This window comes from Amorphotheca resinae, assembly GCF_003019875.1.
Source record: "Amorphotheca resinae ATCC 22711 unplaced genomic scaffold M430scaffold_8, whole genome shotgun sequence".
Taxonomy (NCBI): domain Eukaryota; kingdom Fungi; phylum Ascomycota; class Leotiomycetes; order Helotiales; family Amorphothecaceae; genus Amorphotheca; species Amorphotheca resinae.
In genome coordinates, this window is record NW_020194478.1 from 112,751 (window position 1) to 126,775 (window position 14,025).

General features: G+C 39.3%; 2 protein-coding genes across 2 annotated transcripts; both read left to right on the top strand.

Annotated features, from left to right (window-relative positions):
* Positions 1 to 7,311: 7,311 nt before the first annotated feature.
* M430DRAFT_20114 (hypothetical protein) lies at positions 7,312 to 8,934 on the top strand (the record flags this gene model as incomplete). The annotated part of the gene is made up of 3 exons (XM_024864220.1): positions 7,312 to 7,566; positions 7,625 to 8,432; positions 8,486 to 8,934. The coding sequence occupies 3 exons, from the start codon at positions 7,312 to 7,314 to the stop codon at positions 8,932 to 8,934; spliced, it is 1,512 nt and encodes a 503-aa protein (XP_024719391.1).
* Positions 8,935 to 9,284: 350 nt separating this feature from the next.
* On the top strand, positions 9,285 to 10,860 carry M430DRAFT_141976 (hypothetical protein). Its single transcript, XM_024862742.1, has 4 exons — positions 9,285 to 9,442; positions 9,490 to 9,577; positions 9,637 to 10,186; positions 10,258 to 10,860. The coding sequence occupies exons 1-4, from the start codon at positions 9,309 to 9,311 to the stop codon at positions 10,656 to 10,658; spliced, it is 1,173 nt and encodes a 390-aa protein (XP_024719392.1). The 5' UTR covers positions 9,285 to 9,308; the 3' UTR covers positions 10,659 to 10,860.
* Positions 10,861 to 14,025: the final 3,165 nt, after the last annotated feature.

The following is a 14,025-nucleotide window of genomic DNA, read 5'->3' on the forward strand; positions in this document are numbered from 1 at the left end:
ATGTTAAGGACGACATTATAGAAAGGAAAGTAGTAGTAGTATATAAGAGGGTAAAGTAGATTAAGAAAGAGAGGGTAGCGCTAGATAAATACTAGTATAACGCTATTAAAGCGTAAAAGAGATTCTATAATAAGAAACGTAAACCTATGTCCTTTTAAGTAAGTAATAAAGTAATACTCTTAACTAAACACCTCTAAGTTACTAGGCCTAACAAGAAGCTATTAGATTACTACCTTAGCCCTTTTAAAGTCACTTGTATTACGTTAAATAAGTTAGCCTATAAGCTTAAGTTACCCTTAGTATTTAAAATCTACCTTATATTTTATATGTCCTTACTAGAGCCGTACTACTATAGAGCTAGCGTAACACTAGAGCTACCTAGCCTAGACGTTATAAAAAGGCAAGAAGAGTTTAAGGTAGAATTAATTTTAGTATATAAAGAATAAGCTATAAGAAGGTAATACTTAGTAAGATAAAAGAAGTATACTCTTATAGACAACACGTAAGAGCTAGTAAGAAACCTTAGAAACGCTATAAACACGGTCTAAGAGTATAAGAAGGTAGTACTAATTAAGGACTAAGGTAGTATTATAAAAGAGAAATACTAGAGAAAGCGTAAGTTATAGTAAGTAGTTAGGTTAAGAATAGTTATTAATTTAAAAAAGAAAAAAAAGGAAAAAGGTAAAAATAAGTCTTAGTTATATACTAGTAATATATACGCGTAACCTAAGCCCTACAACTATATAGCCTAAGACTACTAGACTAGACTAACTACTTATTATTACTATTATTATCTTTATTATCCTTTATATTATTATTATCGTTATTATTATTATCGCTATTATAAGGATCTGTCTTAGTAATAGGTAAGAGGTTAGACTAACTAGAGTTAGTAAGTACTAGTAAAGTAAAAGAGACACTTACGTTATACTAATAAGTATCTATAATAACATTAATTAAGTAGTAAAGACTCTATAGTACGTTAACTATAATTAGGATAGCTTTAGTAGTAGTACGTAAGGGCTATAAGAGGCCTTAAAGGCAGGCTTAGTAAAAATAGCTCTTAATTCGCTAGGTAAAGGAGTGCTAGTAAGGCCTTAGCTTTGTCTTAAAGGTCGTAAAGCAAGTAGAGACAAGATTAGCTATAATAGCGGCTTTAGTACGATTAGATAAGAGAAGTAACTTATTAAGCTTAGCTATAAACTCTTATAGGATCTTATAATAAGCTTTATACTTAGTAGTATATTAGTTATACTTAGTCTAACCTGCCTAAGTAATATAGGTAAGCCTAGGCTTAGCCGCTTATATCTTTATATAGTAGATATAGTAAGTATAAGAGAGGTACAAGAGTATACCTTACGAGTATAAGAGTAGGTAAGGTTAGTTATAGTAGAGTAGTATTATATAAAGTAAAGAGAAAGGGTTAAAGAAAGAATAAGAAAAGGTACGATACGTAAGGTAAAGGCTTAAGAAGGGCAGTATTAAGAAAGTATAAGAGGTAAGGCTACTTAATTTAAAAAGAAAAGAAAAGAAAGGTAAGAAAAGAAAAGATTACCTCTTTATATACTCTTCTTTAGTAGCGTATTATAAGACACTTACTAACAACACGATACAAACATTTAGTAAGGCTTTATAAACAATTCTTTATATTAAACAAATTCTTATATAAATAAGGTACTATAAGTAAAGAGCGGCTAGAGCCTTTATTATATAGCTTATTAAGAACACGCTAGCGTAAATCTAGTATAATAAGCGTACTACTATAAGTATAGACAAAGACAAAAAGTAAATAAAGAAAAGAGATATTCTTTCTTTCTTATATTTATACTATATTATTTTAAGGTTTTAAGGTAAGAATAGTCTATATATAAGGTAAGAGCTATAAAGAGAGGCATAAGGCTTACCTAGCGCGGCCCTTACGTATTCTAGGTACGCGTTACAAAAAGAGAGCTTAGCTATATTTAGTATAGGTTCTATATAACTCTAGAGAGACACTATATCTAGTATAGCTTACGTAACTCTAAGATAGAGCCGTAAGAAAGAGAGGTAATATTAAGGACTTAAAAGGGTAGGATTAGGAATACATAGGCCTTACGTACCTATAAGTACACTAGAGCTACTTAGGGTTCTTAAGTAGTATATATATATCTTAAAGAGTAAAGAGTAAGAAAGAAAGGTAAGAATTAGTTTAGATTTAAATTAAAGTATACTACGACTTACTAGCTACTTAACTATAATTCTTTACTATATTACCTGTAATACTAATCTCTAACATTTATAATCGCCTTCTAAAGTTTAATCTCTCTAGCTTAAAGAGTAGTAACGACCTAGTAACGTTAATAAAGCTATAATATAAGAGTGTTACCTTAAGAAGAGTTATACTTATAGAAATATACTCTTTTTTTAAATTTTTATAATAGATGTACTTTACTAATATAGCTACTATACTATTAGGCCGTTACTCTTTACTAAGAAAGAATACTTATAGTTATTATCTTTATACTTTAAGAAAGTACTTTATAAGTCTTATAAAGCTATTTAGTTTAGGTATTACTTATAAGCTACTAAACGCTTTATTAGTACTATATTATTATTAGTAGTTTAATTAAGGTTTATTAGAAGTTTGTTAAAAGAGTTATAAGAAAGAGAGAGTGTAGTAGTGTTATATTTATATAAGGTAAAAAAAAGAAAAAAAGATAACAAACTAGTAAAAACAAGTCTTTATATACCTCTTAGTACTATAAGAAAAGGACTAAGTAAAGAAGGATAAAGAAAGTATTTTTCTATATTTACTTAAAAAAATATAATTATAAGTAATATAGTTTAATCTTTATAGCTACTTACTATTAGTATACTATTAACCTTCTAGTAAGAAGTAATAAAGGATTTCTAAAAGTAGTAAAGGGTAAGGAATACTAGCGCGCTTAGGTAATATAGTTAGTACTATATATTAAGGGTCTTATAACTACTTAGTAACTTACTAGTACTTTACTATAAGGTATCTTAGCTAAAAGTAAATATAAGAGGTATAAGGTAAAGATCTAAAAGTATAATATATAATAGAAATCTTATAGTTTAGCTATACGCCTTTACTATACTATAAAGTTACTACTACTCTCCTTTTTCTAATACTACTAGTTATATAGATACGTATTTATTTACTAATTTATTCCTTTATTTTAGAAAGAAGGTATTTAAAGGCTATATCTAGGCCTAACACGGCCTTCTTATAATCTAATAGCTACTTATAAGCTTCTAAGGATAAAAGCTAAAAAAAGAAAGGATACTATATTAGGTACGCTAATACGTAAGACTATAATAGCTTAGAAATTAAGTATAAAGTAACTATATACTACGACTAAAGTAATAGTAGGCGTTAAGAAGTATAAGAATAGAGAAGAAAGAGGGAAAAGAAAGGGGGTTTAGAGATTAGTCTATAGTTAAAGTAGTAATATACCTTTAAATATACTACAACTGTCTATTAACTCTTACCTCTTTTACTCTATAGAAATACACCTAACAGAATGTACGCGTTATATAAATAGCTGTACTGTTTGTTGTAGTAGTACCTAGGATAAAAGGGCAGAGGGTAGTCTCGGTAGAGGGTAGAGGGTTACGTAAGGAGGGGGTAGAGGGTAGATAGAGGAGGGCGGAGGATAGAGGGCGGAGGGGGCGGAGGGCAGAGAGCGCGAGCTAATACGAGCTAATGTGACCTAATGTAAGCTAATTAGACGAGTTGTAAATAAATTACAACTGTTATATTAATTACAACCGTTAAATATTACAACTGTTGTATTTTACTACAGTCTTAGGACAGTCTCTGCCTAATCTTAAAAAAAGGCGGTTATAAATTTTTATTAGTCCTACAACAGTCCTAGGACTGTTATAGAAACCTATAGTTTGCCTATAAGGTATTCTTCTAGACAGGTCTATCTAAATTAACGTAGTACTTACTTAAATTAACGTACTTATCTTATTTTAGAATAAGTAAGAGATTTACTCTATATACTTATTATACTTGTATTACTATAGTAATTTATATAGTAATATAAGTACACTTAGTAATAGTAAATAATTTATAATATATAAAAAATTTAAAAAATTAAAGCTATTTATAACACTACTTCTCTATAATCTTACTACTATTTTCTACTACTACTAATAATAACAACTACTACTACTACTACTTCTTACTTGTTTTACTATATTTATACCTACCTTCTAAGCTTATAGCCTTACCCTTTTACTCGCGACTTACCTTAATCTAGATACTACGTATACTACTATTTAAGAGTATATAAAGCTTAATAGATATGCCTTAGTTCGATAAGATAAGAAAGATTATAAGGCAGTATTCTGTTATAATCGTACTAGAAAGTATAATCTAAGGGGTAAGAACTCTAATACCTATCTTTTTAGACGGTGTAAGTCTACTAGTATAAAGAAGTATAGCTATAGGATAAGGGTTTTAGTATACTATAACAGGATATTAGGGTAATAAAGTCTCTAAATAGATAAGGCTACATATAATTACAAAAGATTAGTAGCTCTTATAGCCTATCCTTCTTACTAGATTACTACTCTAAGTCTAGCTACTTATACCTTAATTATATCTTTAGCTAGCTCTAGTGTAGCTACTTTACAGATACTAACAGCCGTTAGTAAAGAGGATCCTAGGGCTTTACTATTAGTAAAAGATGTAACTAATATAGTCTAAAAAGAGAGGATTAAAGTCTTAGGTAGAAAGACGTTAATATAGTAGCTTTTAGAGGCAGGATATATAGCCTTTTTAGCCCTTGTTATTACCTAGTTATATACTAACTTACCTAGTATTATAAGAGCTTTAAAACAGTAGCTATAGCCCTTACTACTACCCTTAATCCGGCCTGTTATAACAGCTGTTCTTTATCTATCTAACCTCTTTAGTACTATAGAAGTAGTATCTAGATGTTCTTTTACTTAATTATACATACAAAACTAACAGATTTAACATGCCCTTACTAAATATATATGTAATTACAGGTAACAACATAGTAATACAAGTAGGACTAGTGTTTTTATCTACTAAAAAAGAGATTAATTATAAATAGGCTATAAAGTAACTTTAGGACGTTATAGCTAGTAACATAATCTAGGAGCTAACTACTATTATAACAGATAAAGAACTAGCTTTAATGTAATGTATATAGGCATAGCTCTCTTAATCCTATTACTTTCTTTACTAGTAGTACGTTAATATAAACGTTCTAGCTAAAACTAAGAGGTTCTTTCCGGGACTAATTAAACACGACGATAGTAGAGTTAAGAGATACCTAAGCTTCTAAGAGTTTATTAGCTAGTAGAATACACTACTAGCTAGTAGGACAGAAGAGGACTATAACAAATTGTTAGTAGAAATATAGTCGAAATTCTCTACTAGCGCTATAAGCTACTATAAAGGCATATAGCTTATTTAGAAAGAGAACTTAGTAGCCTATTAGATTAATTAGTATTACTACTTTAGGGTGACTGTTACTAGTCTAATAAAGGGTTACTACGCTATTCTAAAGTCTTATTTATAACGTAGCTATAAGGATCTAAGGAGAGTGTTTAACAAATTAAAGAATTTCTAAGATAATTAGTATAAGGCTATTAAACTAACTACTATATAGTAGTAATTACGTCCTAAACACAGTACAAACATCTCTCTTTTTACTACTGTTCTTAAGTACGTTAATAGCTACGCTCTACAAAAGATCCTATAAGAGTAATAAAAGCTCCTTATACGTAGGCCTCCTCTCCTTAGCTATAAGTGTACTATCTAATAGTCTATAGGCCTTCCTTACTACTACAAGATCTAAGAGAGAAAGAATAAGAGAGGAGTAATCTTACTAGAAGATATATATCCTTACTAGTACTATTACAGGCTAGAAACAAGTCCCTTTCCTTAATAGTCTATTACTCGTCTACTACTACCTCTACTAATACTAGATCCTGTTCTAGTTTAGGGTAGGGGCCGTCTAAGGGGTACGCTAAGAGGTGTTATACGCGTAGTACCTTTTAATACACGTTAGGATCCTTCTACTTTTAAGCTACCTTTAAGTTTAGCGCTACCTAGATTTGACGAGCCTTGTCTATCGTTAGAGTAGCTATATATAGTGTATTCTAGGCCTATAACAGCTACTATAAGGATAGTACGGCTTGCTGTAGGCTATATAGATCTGTATAAGCTAGGTACCTAGAGAGAACGAATGTATATATAAGGCATATTATCTGTCTATTAGTCTGACTCTATAGTAGACTCTACTATAGCGGCTGTAGCGGCGATAGGGAATAGTATTACGGCGTTAGAGAGGGAGGTTATTAGTAGTGTTAAGGTATATACCTAAGATATAGAGTTTAAGTTAGACGACGATAGTTAGGAATAGCTTTATTTTTGTAGGCGTTATAGAGTTACTAATTAATTAATTGTTTATATCTTGTCTACTTGCGCTACTATACTAATTACTACTATAGCGAGGGTATAATAGATGTACTCCCGTAATTATATTCTAACTTTCCGAAATAGGATAAGTACGTCGATTTAGGTAAGTGCTGCGTCGATTTAGGTAGACCCTTGATTTATTATTAGGGTTAGGTCTAAATAAGCTCGGATATGGAAAGGATGACTATGTCGAGTCACGTGGGTCTTCCCATCCCCTCTGAGCCAAGTACTTCGCAGTTTCTTCCCCAAAAGGACAGTGAACATAGGATCGGAGGGAAGAGTGCATGGTACATTTGTGTTTCGAAAAATATCATTTGCTATTAGCTGTTGACAAACGGCCGCCTGCAAACGGCTTTTCTACGTTGCATTTCGGGAAGGCGTCAGCTCATGTTTCCTGTTTTTCTATTCCATGCATTTCTGACGGCTCTTTTCGACTGGCCCTTCCGAATTGTATCAAGGAAAGGTTCTCGATAACATGAGCTGCTGGTCTCGCAAGCCTGCAGTAGGTGGCTAAGTTCCTTCGAAATAGAATTAGCGCAGCCAAACAAGATCAGTCTTGGGTATCCTCTCCTCACAATGTAGGAGTCCAATATCCATCCATTGAAGAAAAGTGAGCATCGAAGCAAACAGAGCTAGTTGCAGAGCATTCTCGGTTACAGTAGGTAATCAGTTCCTCTTCAAAGACCAGATGTTGAAATAACCAGATCGTACGCTGGGCTCAACAAGACATCCTCGAATTCTTGCTTCTTAAAGAGAGTCCTTGTAATCTTAAATGCAGTTTATACCGATAAGGCTGCGTTCAGAATTATCAAACCACCGAGGAGAAACTTGACACTCTCTGCAGAATAATGGAATCATCTGATTACCAGGGGCCCGGCGCCACAGGCAATCCCGGGGTCGACCTATTGTTGAGCCAACTTTCTTTCATTCGACAAGAACAGCAACGTGGACTTGTTGAACTCAACAGCCAGATAGCTAGTGTCCTTCGCCAAGTGAAAGACGAGATATGTGGCCAGACGTCTTCAATTACAGACGCGGGAACCAGTTCAGGAAAAGGGGAATATGATCGATATCGGGGTACGGACACATATGACAGTAGAATGGTAAGTCACCCAACTTCTCAATCGATTCATTCATTCCAAATAATAACAATAAACGTAGTTATCGTTGTTTGGGAGGAAATCAATCACCAGTACTTCAACAGTGACTGACCTCGTCGAAGAAATGGCCATGTTGAGGAACAAGAACAAGATAAACGAAGCAAAGAAGATCGAACTGATTAACGAGAGAAAGATCCTTGAGAGAGAGTATCACGAGTTGAAACATAATCTTGAAAGAACTGAGCAACGAAGCCGAGATCTTTTGGAAGAGAGAGCGCGCATTGACCTGGTACTGGAAAGCACAGTGGCTGAAAATAAAGCACTGGAGCAGCAACAACAGGAGTTGCAAGGTCAAATGAACATTATGGCAGCCCGCCTTAGTAACATGTCTACAGTCAATCAAGATTTGGAGGAACGACGAGAGAATGTCGAAAACCAGAGGAAGATGCAGGTTGTACGAATCGGAGAATTGGACCAAGCCAACCGAAAGTTGCAAGAACAGGTAGCAAAGTTTCGTGATATCATCATGAAAGGCAGCGGCCAGAGCAGGCAGGTAGATGACTCCACGATTATTACATTATTTGTGGCCTTGAGGCAGCAGATCCAGAATATTGCCTTCCAGTTTTATCAAGTCGATCAGAGGCCAAAAGGAATGAAACAACTATCACAAAGGCAGCAGGAGTTCTTCAGTCTGTGGAGGAAAAAGCTCACCCAGCCTCAATTAAGAAACAGGGTACGAGCCATGATCTTCGAATTGCTTCACGATTGGATTTTGGGCCGGCGGTGTTTTGGCCTAGAGGACTTCAACGTACATGGAGATCTAGAGATCAGCCTGGCCCAATTTGAAGAGGCCCTCGAGAAAACAGAAGGTAAGGTGCACATGTGCTTATGCGTTTTTCTTTTATGTTAACCATGCAATCAGGTCGCCACTCGGACATAGCTGAATGGAGGACTCGTACCGTCGAATGCGCCGCGTTGATCAGTGATCATGCCCAAAGCACATGGCCGGAAAAGGTTGCGCATCAGATATGGGAGTTCATATCCCCCATCCTACCCCCAGAAACGGATAAGGTATCGGAGAAGAAATGCAGTGATCTCGAAAAGCATCTTGTCAAGGTCTGTGAGGGTGCTCATCAACTCGCTCTACTTGTGCGAGGATGCAAAGATGTGTACCAATGTCAACGAATAAAAAGAGGAGAAGCACTGAATGACGAGGATGCAGAGCCGCAAGACAAAGAAGAATCAGCCGGTACCAGCGTGAAAGATGCCACTGTTGTGTTTACTATCTTTGGCGCCCTGGTCAAGTACCCTAACCTCACGCCGGGGGTCAAACTCGTTCTAGAGAAAGCTCATGTTGTTATTAGAGATTAAGCACCAATATCAATGAAATAAACTTAGAAAAAGAACTGGAGTATACTGAGCAATTCTGCATCAATATCTATGATTGAAACATTCGCCTTGTGACTTTGGACCCCGGATTTTGAAAGTTCAACTTGAACATGGCAACTCGATCTCCTCATGCTCAACTCTGGGCTGATATATCACCTTAGAATACAAATGGGTCGTGTTTGTTCTTCTGGCTGAAGTGCTGCCGTGTTGAAAGTACCTAGGTAAGATGCCGTCGTGAGGCCAACTCAGTAGCGGGGAACCACGTGACCTATCTGGAGCACTTTACGCGACGACGCGTCTGGTGAAGTTGCAGAAATTCCTCCAGCACCTTCGACTGAACAAAGCGCACCGCAAAGATGTCGGACTACGAAGATGAGATGGATGTGGATGCCCCGGCTGCACGCGATGCGATCACGTTCAGTTCAGACAATTCGAAAGGCAAGCGGAGCGCTGCCAACCTACCAGTTGAGGCCGAAGACAGCCTGCCATGGTAAGAGCATTGGCTCCCCTCCATGTTGAATTTATTGACCGTTCTAGGGTCGAGAAATACCGTCCAGATACTTTAGAAGATGTCTCTGGCCATCAAGATATTCTCGCAACAATCAACAAGTTTGTAGATACAAACGTAAGTGAAATAAATGTCATTCTCGCAGAGCAGAGCAGTGCTAACAAACGCAACAACAGAGACTTCCCCACCTTCTCCTCTATGGCCCTCCCGGCACCGGTAAAACGTCCACAATCCTCGCTCTTGCCCGTCGAATCTATGGCTCGAATATGCGGCAGATGGTTCTGGAACTCAACGCCTCGGATGATCGTGGTATCGACGTTGTGCGGGAACAGATCAAGACCTTTGCCAGCACGAAGCAGATCTTCAACATGAAGTCGAGTTCTCCCACATCAATTGCGGCATACAAGCTTATTATACTCGACGAGGCGGATGCGATGACGTCTACGGCCCAGATGGCGTTGAGGCGGATCATGGAGAAATATACGGCGAACACGAGATTCTGTATCATTGCGAATTACACACATAAGCTCAGTCCAGCACTGCTGAGTCGATGTACGAGATTCAGGTTCAGTCCGTTAAAGGAGGCGGATATTCGGGTCTTGGTAGATAAAGTGATTATGGAAGAGAACGTAAACATCAGTCCCGAGGCCACGGATGCCCTGGTGCGACTCAGCAAGGGAGATATGCGACGAGCCTTGAATGTTCTCCAAGCCTGTCACGCAAGCAGTAAGTCTTCCCATTCCCAAGTCTTCCCATTCCCACACGGCGTACTTCTAGACTCGGGCTCACCCAAGCAGGCACACCCCTCCACGTCAAAGGCACGCCCAAAACGGCGGAGAAAGACATCGTCCGGGATTTAATCACGGCGACGACTATCTACGAATGTATCGCATCGCCGCACCCCGACGACATTAGCAAGATCCTGAACACGCTCCTGAAGACGCCCGATGTCACGTCCTGCCTCACCATGATCAATTCCCTGAAAGCCTCGCAGGGCCTCGCGCTCGCCGACATCATCACGGCGCTGAGCGACGAACTGACCAAGCTGGATGTCCCCGCCGCGGTCATGGTGACTTGGCTCGATGGCCTCGCGGAGGTTGAGTACCGGCTCAGCGGCGGCGGAAGCGAGATGGTGCAGACGGGCGCCATGGTAGGCGTGGTGCGGAATGGCGCGGAGCTGCTGGGCGGTGCTCAGTAGTAGAAAGAGGCTGGGATCATGCATAGGTTGGTTGGGCGTTCAACGGGTTCTATTGGGACGTTTCGGAGTTGCATGTTGGATTGTGTAAGGTAGTCTTGAAACACAGATCATGACCTGGGCAGTGGTGAGTGAGCTTGGACTTTGCGTGCTGGTAGTGTCTGCTAGCTAAATAAATATACATAAACATAAGAGCAAACCTCGCAATCCTTTCCTTTCCATTCCCACAACTCCCGCACTCAACATATGACCAAAAAGCCCACCACCAAATAGCACAATCACCTCCGTCCATCCATCTATCCATCTATCCATCCATCTATCCCTCGTTCCCTCTTCCTCTCCTCTCCTCTCCTCTCCTCTCCTCTCCTCTCCTCTCCTCTCCTCTCCTCTCCCTCCCTTACCTACCTATCTCCTACCTCTTATCACATAATTAATCTCTCTCTCTCTCTCACGATTGATTTATTTATCTATCCGCATTCAAATTCAATCGACATACATCAGTGATCTCCTTCTAAAAAAGGATATCTTGATATAGATGCATATCTTGATAACAATGAGTATTAACGATTGGATTTGCGGCCTAAGCTAAATAATAAATCTAAAAGACCGAGCGTCGTGGGTATACAAAGTTACAAAACTAAAGCGAAATGTTGCTTGGAGGCTTCTTTCGTTACTTGATAGGTACGCTTTTATTTTTCCTTGCCAGAAGAAAACGATATGATATGATATATATGCGAGTGAACAAGAATCATTATCATCATCATCCAGCCAATCAACCATCTGAGGTCTCACGCATCTCCCCTTCAAATCTCTCAAGATGTCTTCCGCTCCCAAAATCCAAAATCCAAAAAATCACACATTACTACCCCCCCGGCGTCTCTCAAGGCCATCCCATCATATCATAGCATCTATCCAGCTTCCCCATCTTCTAGGCCTTACCTTACGGACCGAGAAGAAGAAGAAGATACCGTGCTTGCTTAAATAAGCGCAAGCCAAGAATCCTAATCCGCCGTGCTCGCTTCGAAGCCCAGATTTACCTATGAGATTCTGGGTGATCATGATCATGATCATGATCGGATTATCAAGTTTAAGGGCTGTGATGGATATACTGGGATGCGAGAAATGGATCTATAGCACAGTAGGTATCTGGCGCATGAGGATTGGGATAATGATAGAGTATCGATACATCTGAGATTTAAATGGACACGGCAGGCCGTTGGCGTACATATATGCATAAATCAGGAATTCTTTCTTCATTGTGATACCAACCAACGCCAACAATCAATCTGCTCCTAGACAAAGAAAGATCTTAACGTTAGGTAAATATGCGGATTTGCAAGAGCGAGCGATACTTATCACCAGACGGGACTGTGATTCTTTCTTGATGGCTTTGCCTTGCATCGGAGAATGTGAAATCATATATATATATATATATGCCTCGCTCTGCTCTGATCCGAACTACTAGGTACGCAGATCAAAAAACTGATATCAATCTTTGCTCTAGGTAGGTTCTGCGATTTATTATATTATATCATGACCGGTGGTCATGAGCCGTTCCTAGAGCTGGATCCCGATGATGAAGCCGAGATAATTGCCAGATATCAGGAGGGCCAGTTTCCGGTCTTTGGATACTCGGCGAGGAGGGGGCGAGATTGTTCGGGATTGTTGGACGGGTGCTTATGAGTCTGCTTTGAAGACGGTTGGGGATTTGCAAAAGAACTTCTTCTTCTTGATGATGAAGATGAAGAAGAAGAAGATATTTTGGATGTATAGAGGGCGAGTGTACGGGAAAAATCCTGTTCGTATGTTGAGGAACGTCGTTGTGCTATAAAGGAACTACCTACAGCAGCTTTCAGTCCATCGTCCATCAAGAGAAGAAAAAGCCGAATCAACCGCGATTGCCAGCGTAATAAAACAGTGAGCGATAAATAGCCAAGTCAAGTCTGCATGTTTTATTTCGCATACATACATACAGTCGTACCTTTGAAAACAAACAAACAAATTAATTAATTTTATACGCTGACCTCCAAATCAAATAATCCCTAAACGTCAAAAACACGTACCTGCAGATCGCCCGGTTCGCTTCGCGCCGCCGCTAAACGGGTTCGGTGGGTTAGTAGGGAGGAGATTATTCGCTGATCGGCTGAGCGAGCAAATAGTGATCATCAGGGATGGGATACGTGGGAGGGACATGGGATCTTCGGGGTTGGGAAAGGGGGATGATAGGTATTATGGGCAAGTATTAATAGTATGGAGATTATGCTGGAGAGAGACGAAGTGATTGATTGATTGATTATATGGAGTGCGGTAATGTCTGTGGATGGATGGAGGGAGGAGAGATTGTATGGATGAACCGTCCCCTGACCGTCCCCTATACGTAGACAGTAATAATCCATAACCGGCCTCACTCAAGGAAAAAGGGGGAGGGGGGGGAACTCCACACGACGACTCGACGACAAGACGGATTAGTCCCAGAACCGAAAAGCTCCTAACCCTAGATTCTAGAACGAACTCTATCGAGATTGAGCCGCGCCGTTGTCCTAATAATATTCGCGTCGCGTGGGTTTTTTGGAAATTGGATTTGGTTCGCGCGGATCCTGTGAGGAAGGTTTTCGGAATACATCATCGGGAGCCAACGTGCGCGCCCAGCGGATACTGGCGGAGAGGTCGAGAGAAGAGACAGATAGCTGTGAGTATTAGTATTCTGCGAGAAACGTCGTATGATATATGAGGTTTATGATGATGGTCAAGGTGGTTGAGCCGATCCAGGCAAAAACACTCGGCTTACCGCGGCTGCCAGGATAAATAAAGGATCATCTATCGGACCGTGCCGCCCGAGTCCCTTTCGGTGTCGAGCACACGAGCTGATAGGACCTCCTGTTATCCTAGCTGTTCTTTCTCCGTCATGGCAAGTGCCCAGGGTTCCAGTACCAGACGGACGTGGATGATGGATCTTGACCTGGTAACTTCATACCATTGCTTTGTCGTCTCTCAAGGACTGACGCTACGAGAGTTGGGTTTTCGGGATGAGGGAACTGGAAAGGCGGGAGGTTACGAGGACTGGCAACTAATGTGACGATGGCGTCAATGGCGTCAATGTTAGGGATCCAGGTTGAGGTACTTTTGGGTAACCAACTCTCGAGCGTCACATCTAAGGGACCCTCTGGTTGAGTGGTCTGTTGAGACGACGATGGCTCTTGATAGAGCTGAATAGTGGCAGACGAGCGTGATGGGGTTCGTTGAAGATAAATACGTAAGGAAGGGTCTTCCCAACGGTTGGTAAAGCAGGCAGACGTTTGACGTCCCTGAATCGAGGGATAGATCGCGGTTTTTGGCACTCGACGGGATGAATAAAGCCTGGAGGTCGTTA

Bases quoted from the DNA above. Each gene is read 5' to 3' on its own strand.
- M430DRAFT_141976 (XM_024862742.1), top strand. From the start codon at position 9,309: ATGTCGGACTACGAAGATGAGATGGATGTGGATGCCCCGGCTGCACGC. The intron at 9,578-9,636 runs GTAAGTGAAATA...ACGCAACAACAG, and splicing joins ACAAGTTTGTAGATACAAAC to AGACTTCCCCACCTTCTCCT. The intron at 10,187-10,257 runs GTAAGTCTTCCC...TCACCCAAGCAG, and splicing joins CCAAGCCTGTCACGCAAGCA to GCACACCCCTCCACGTCAAA.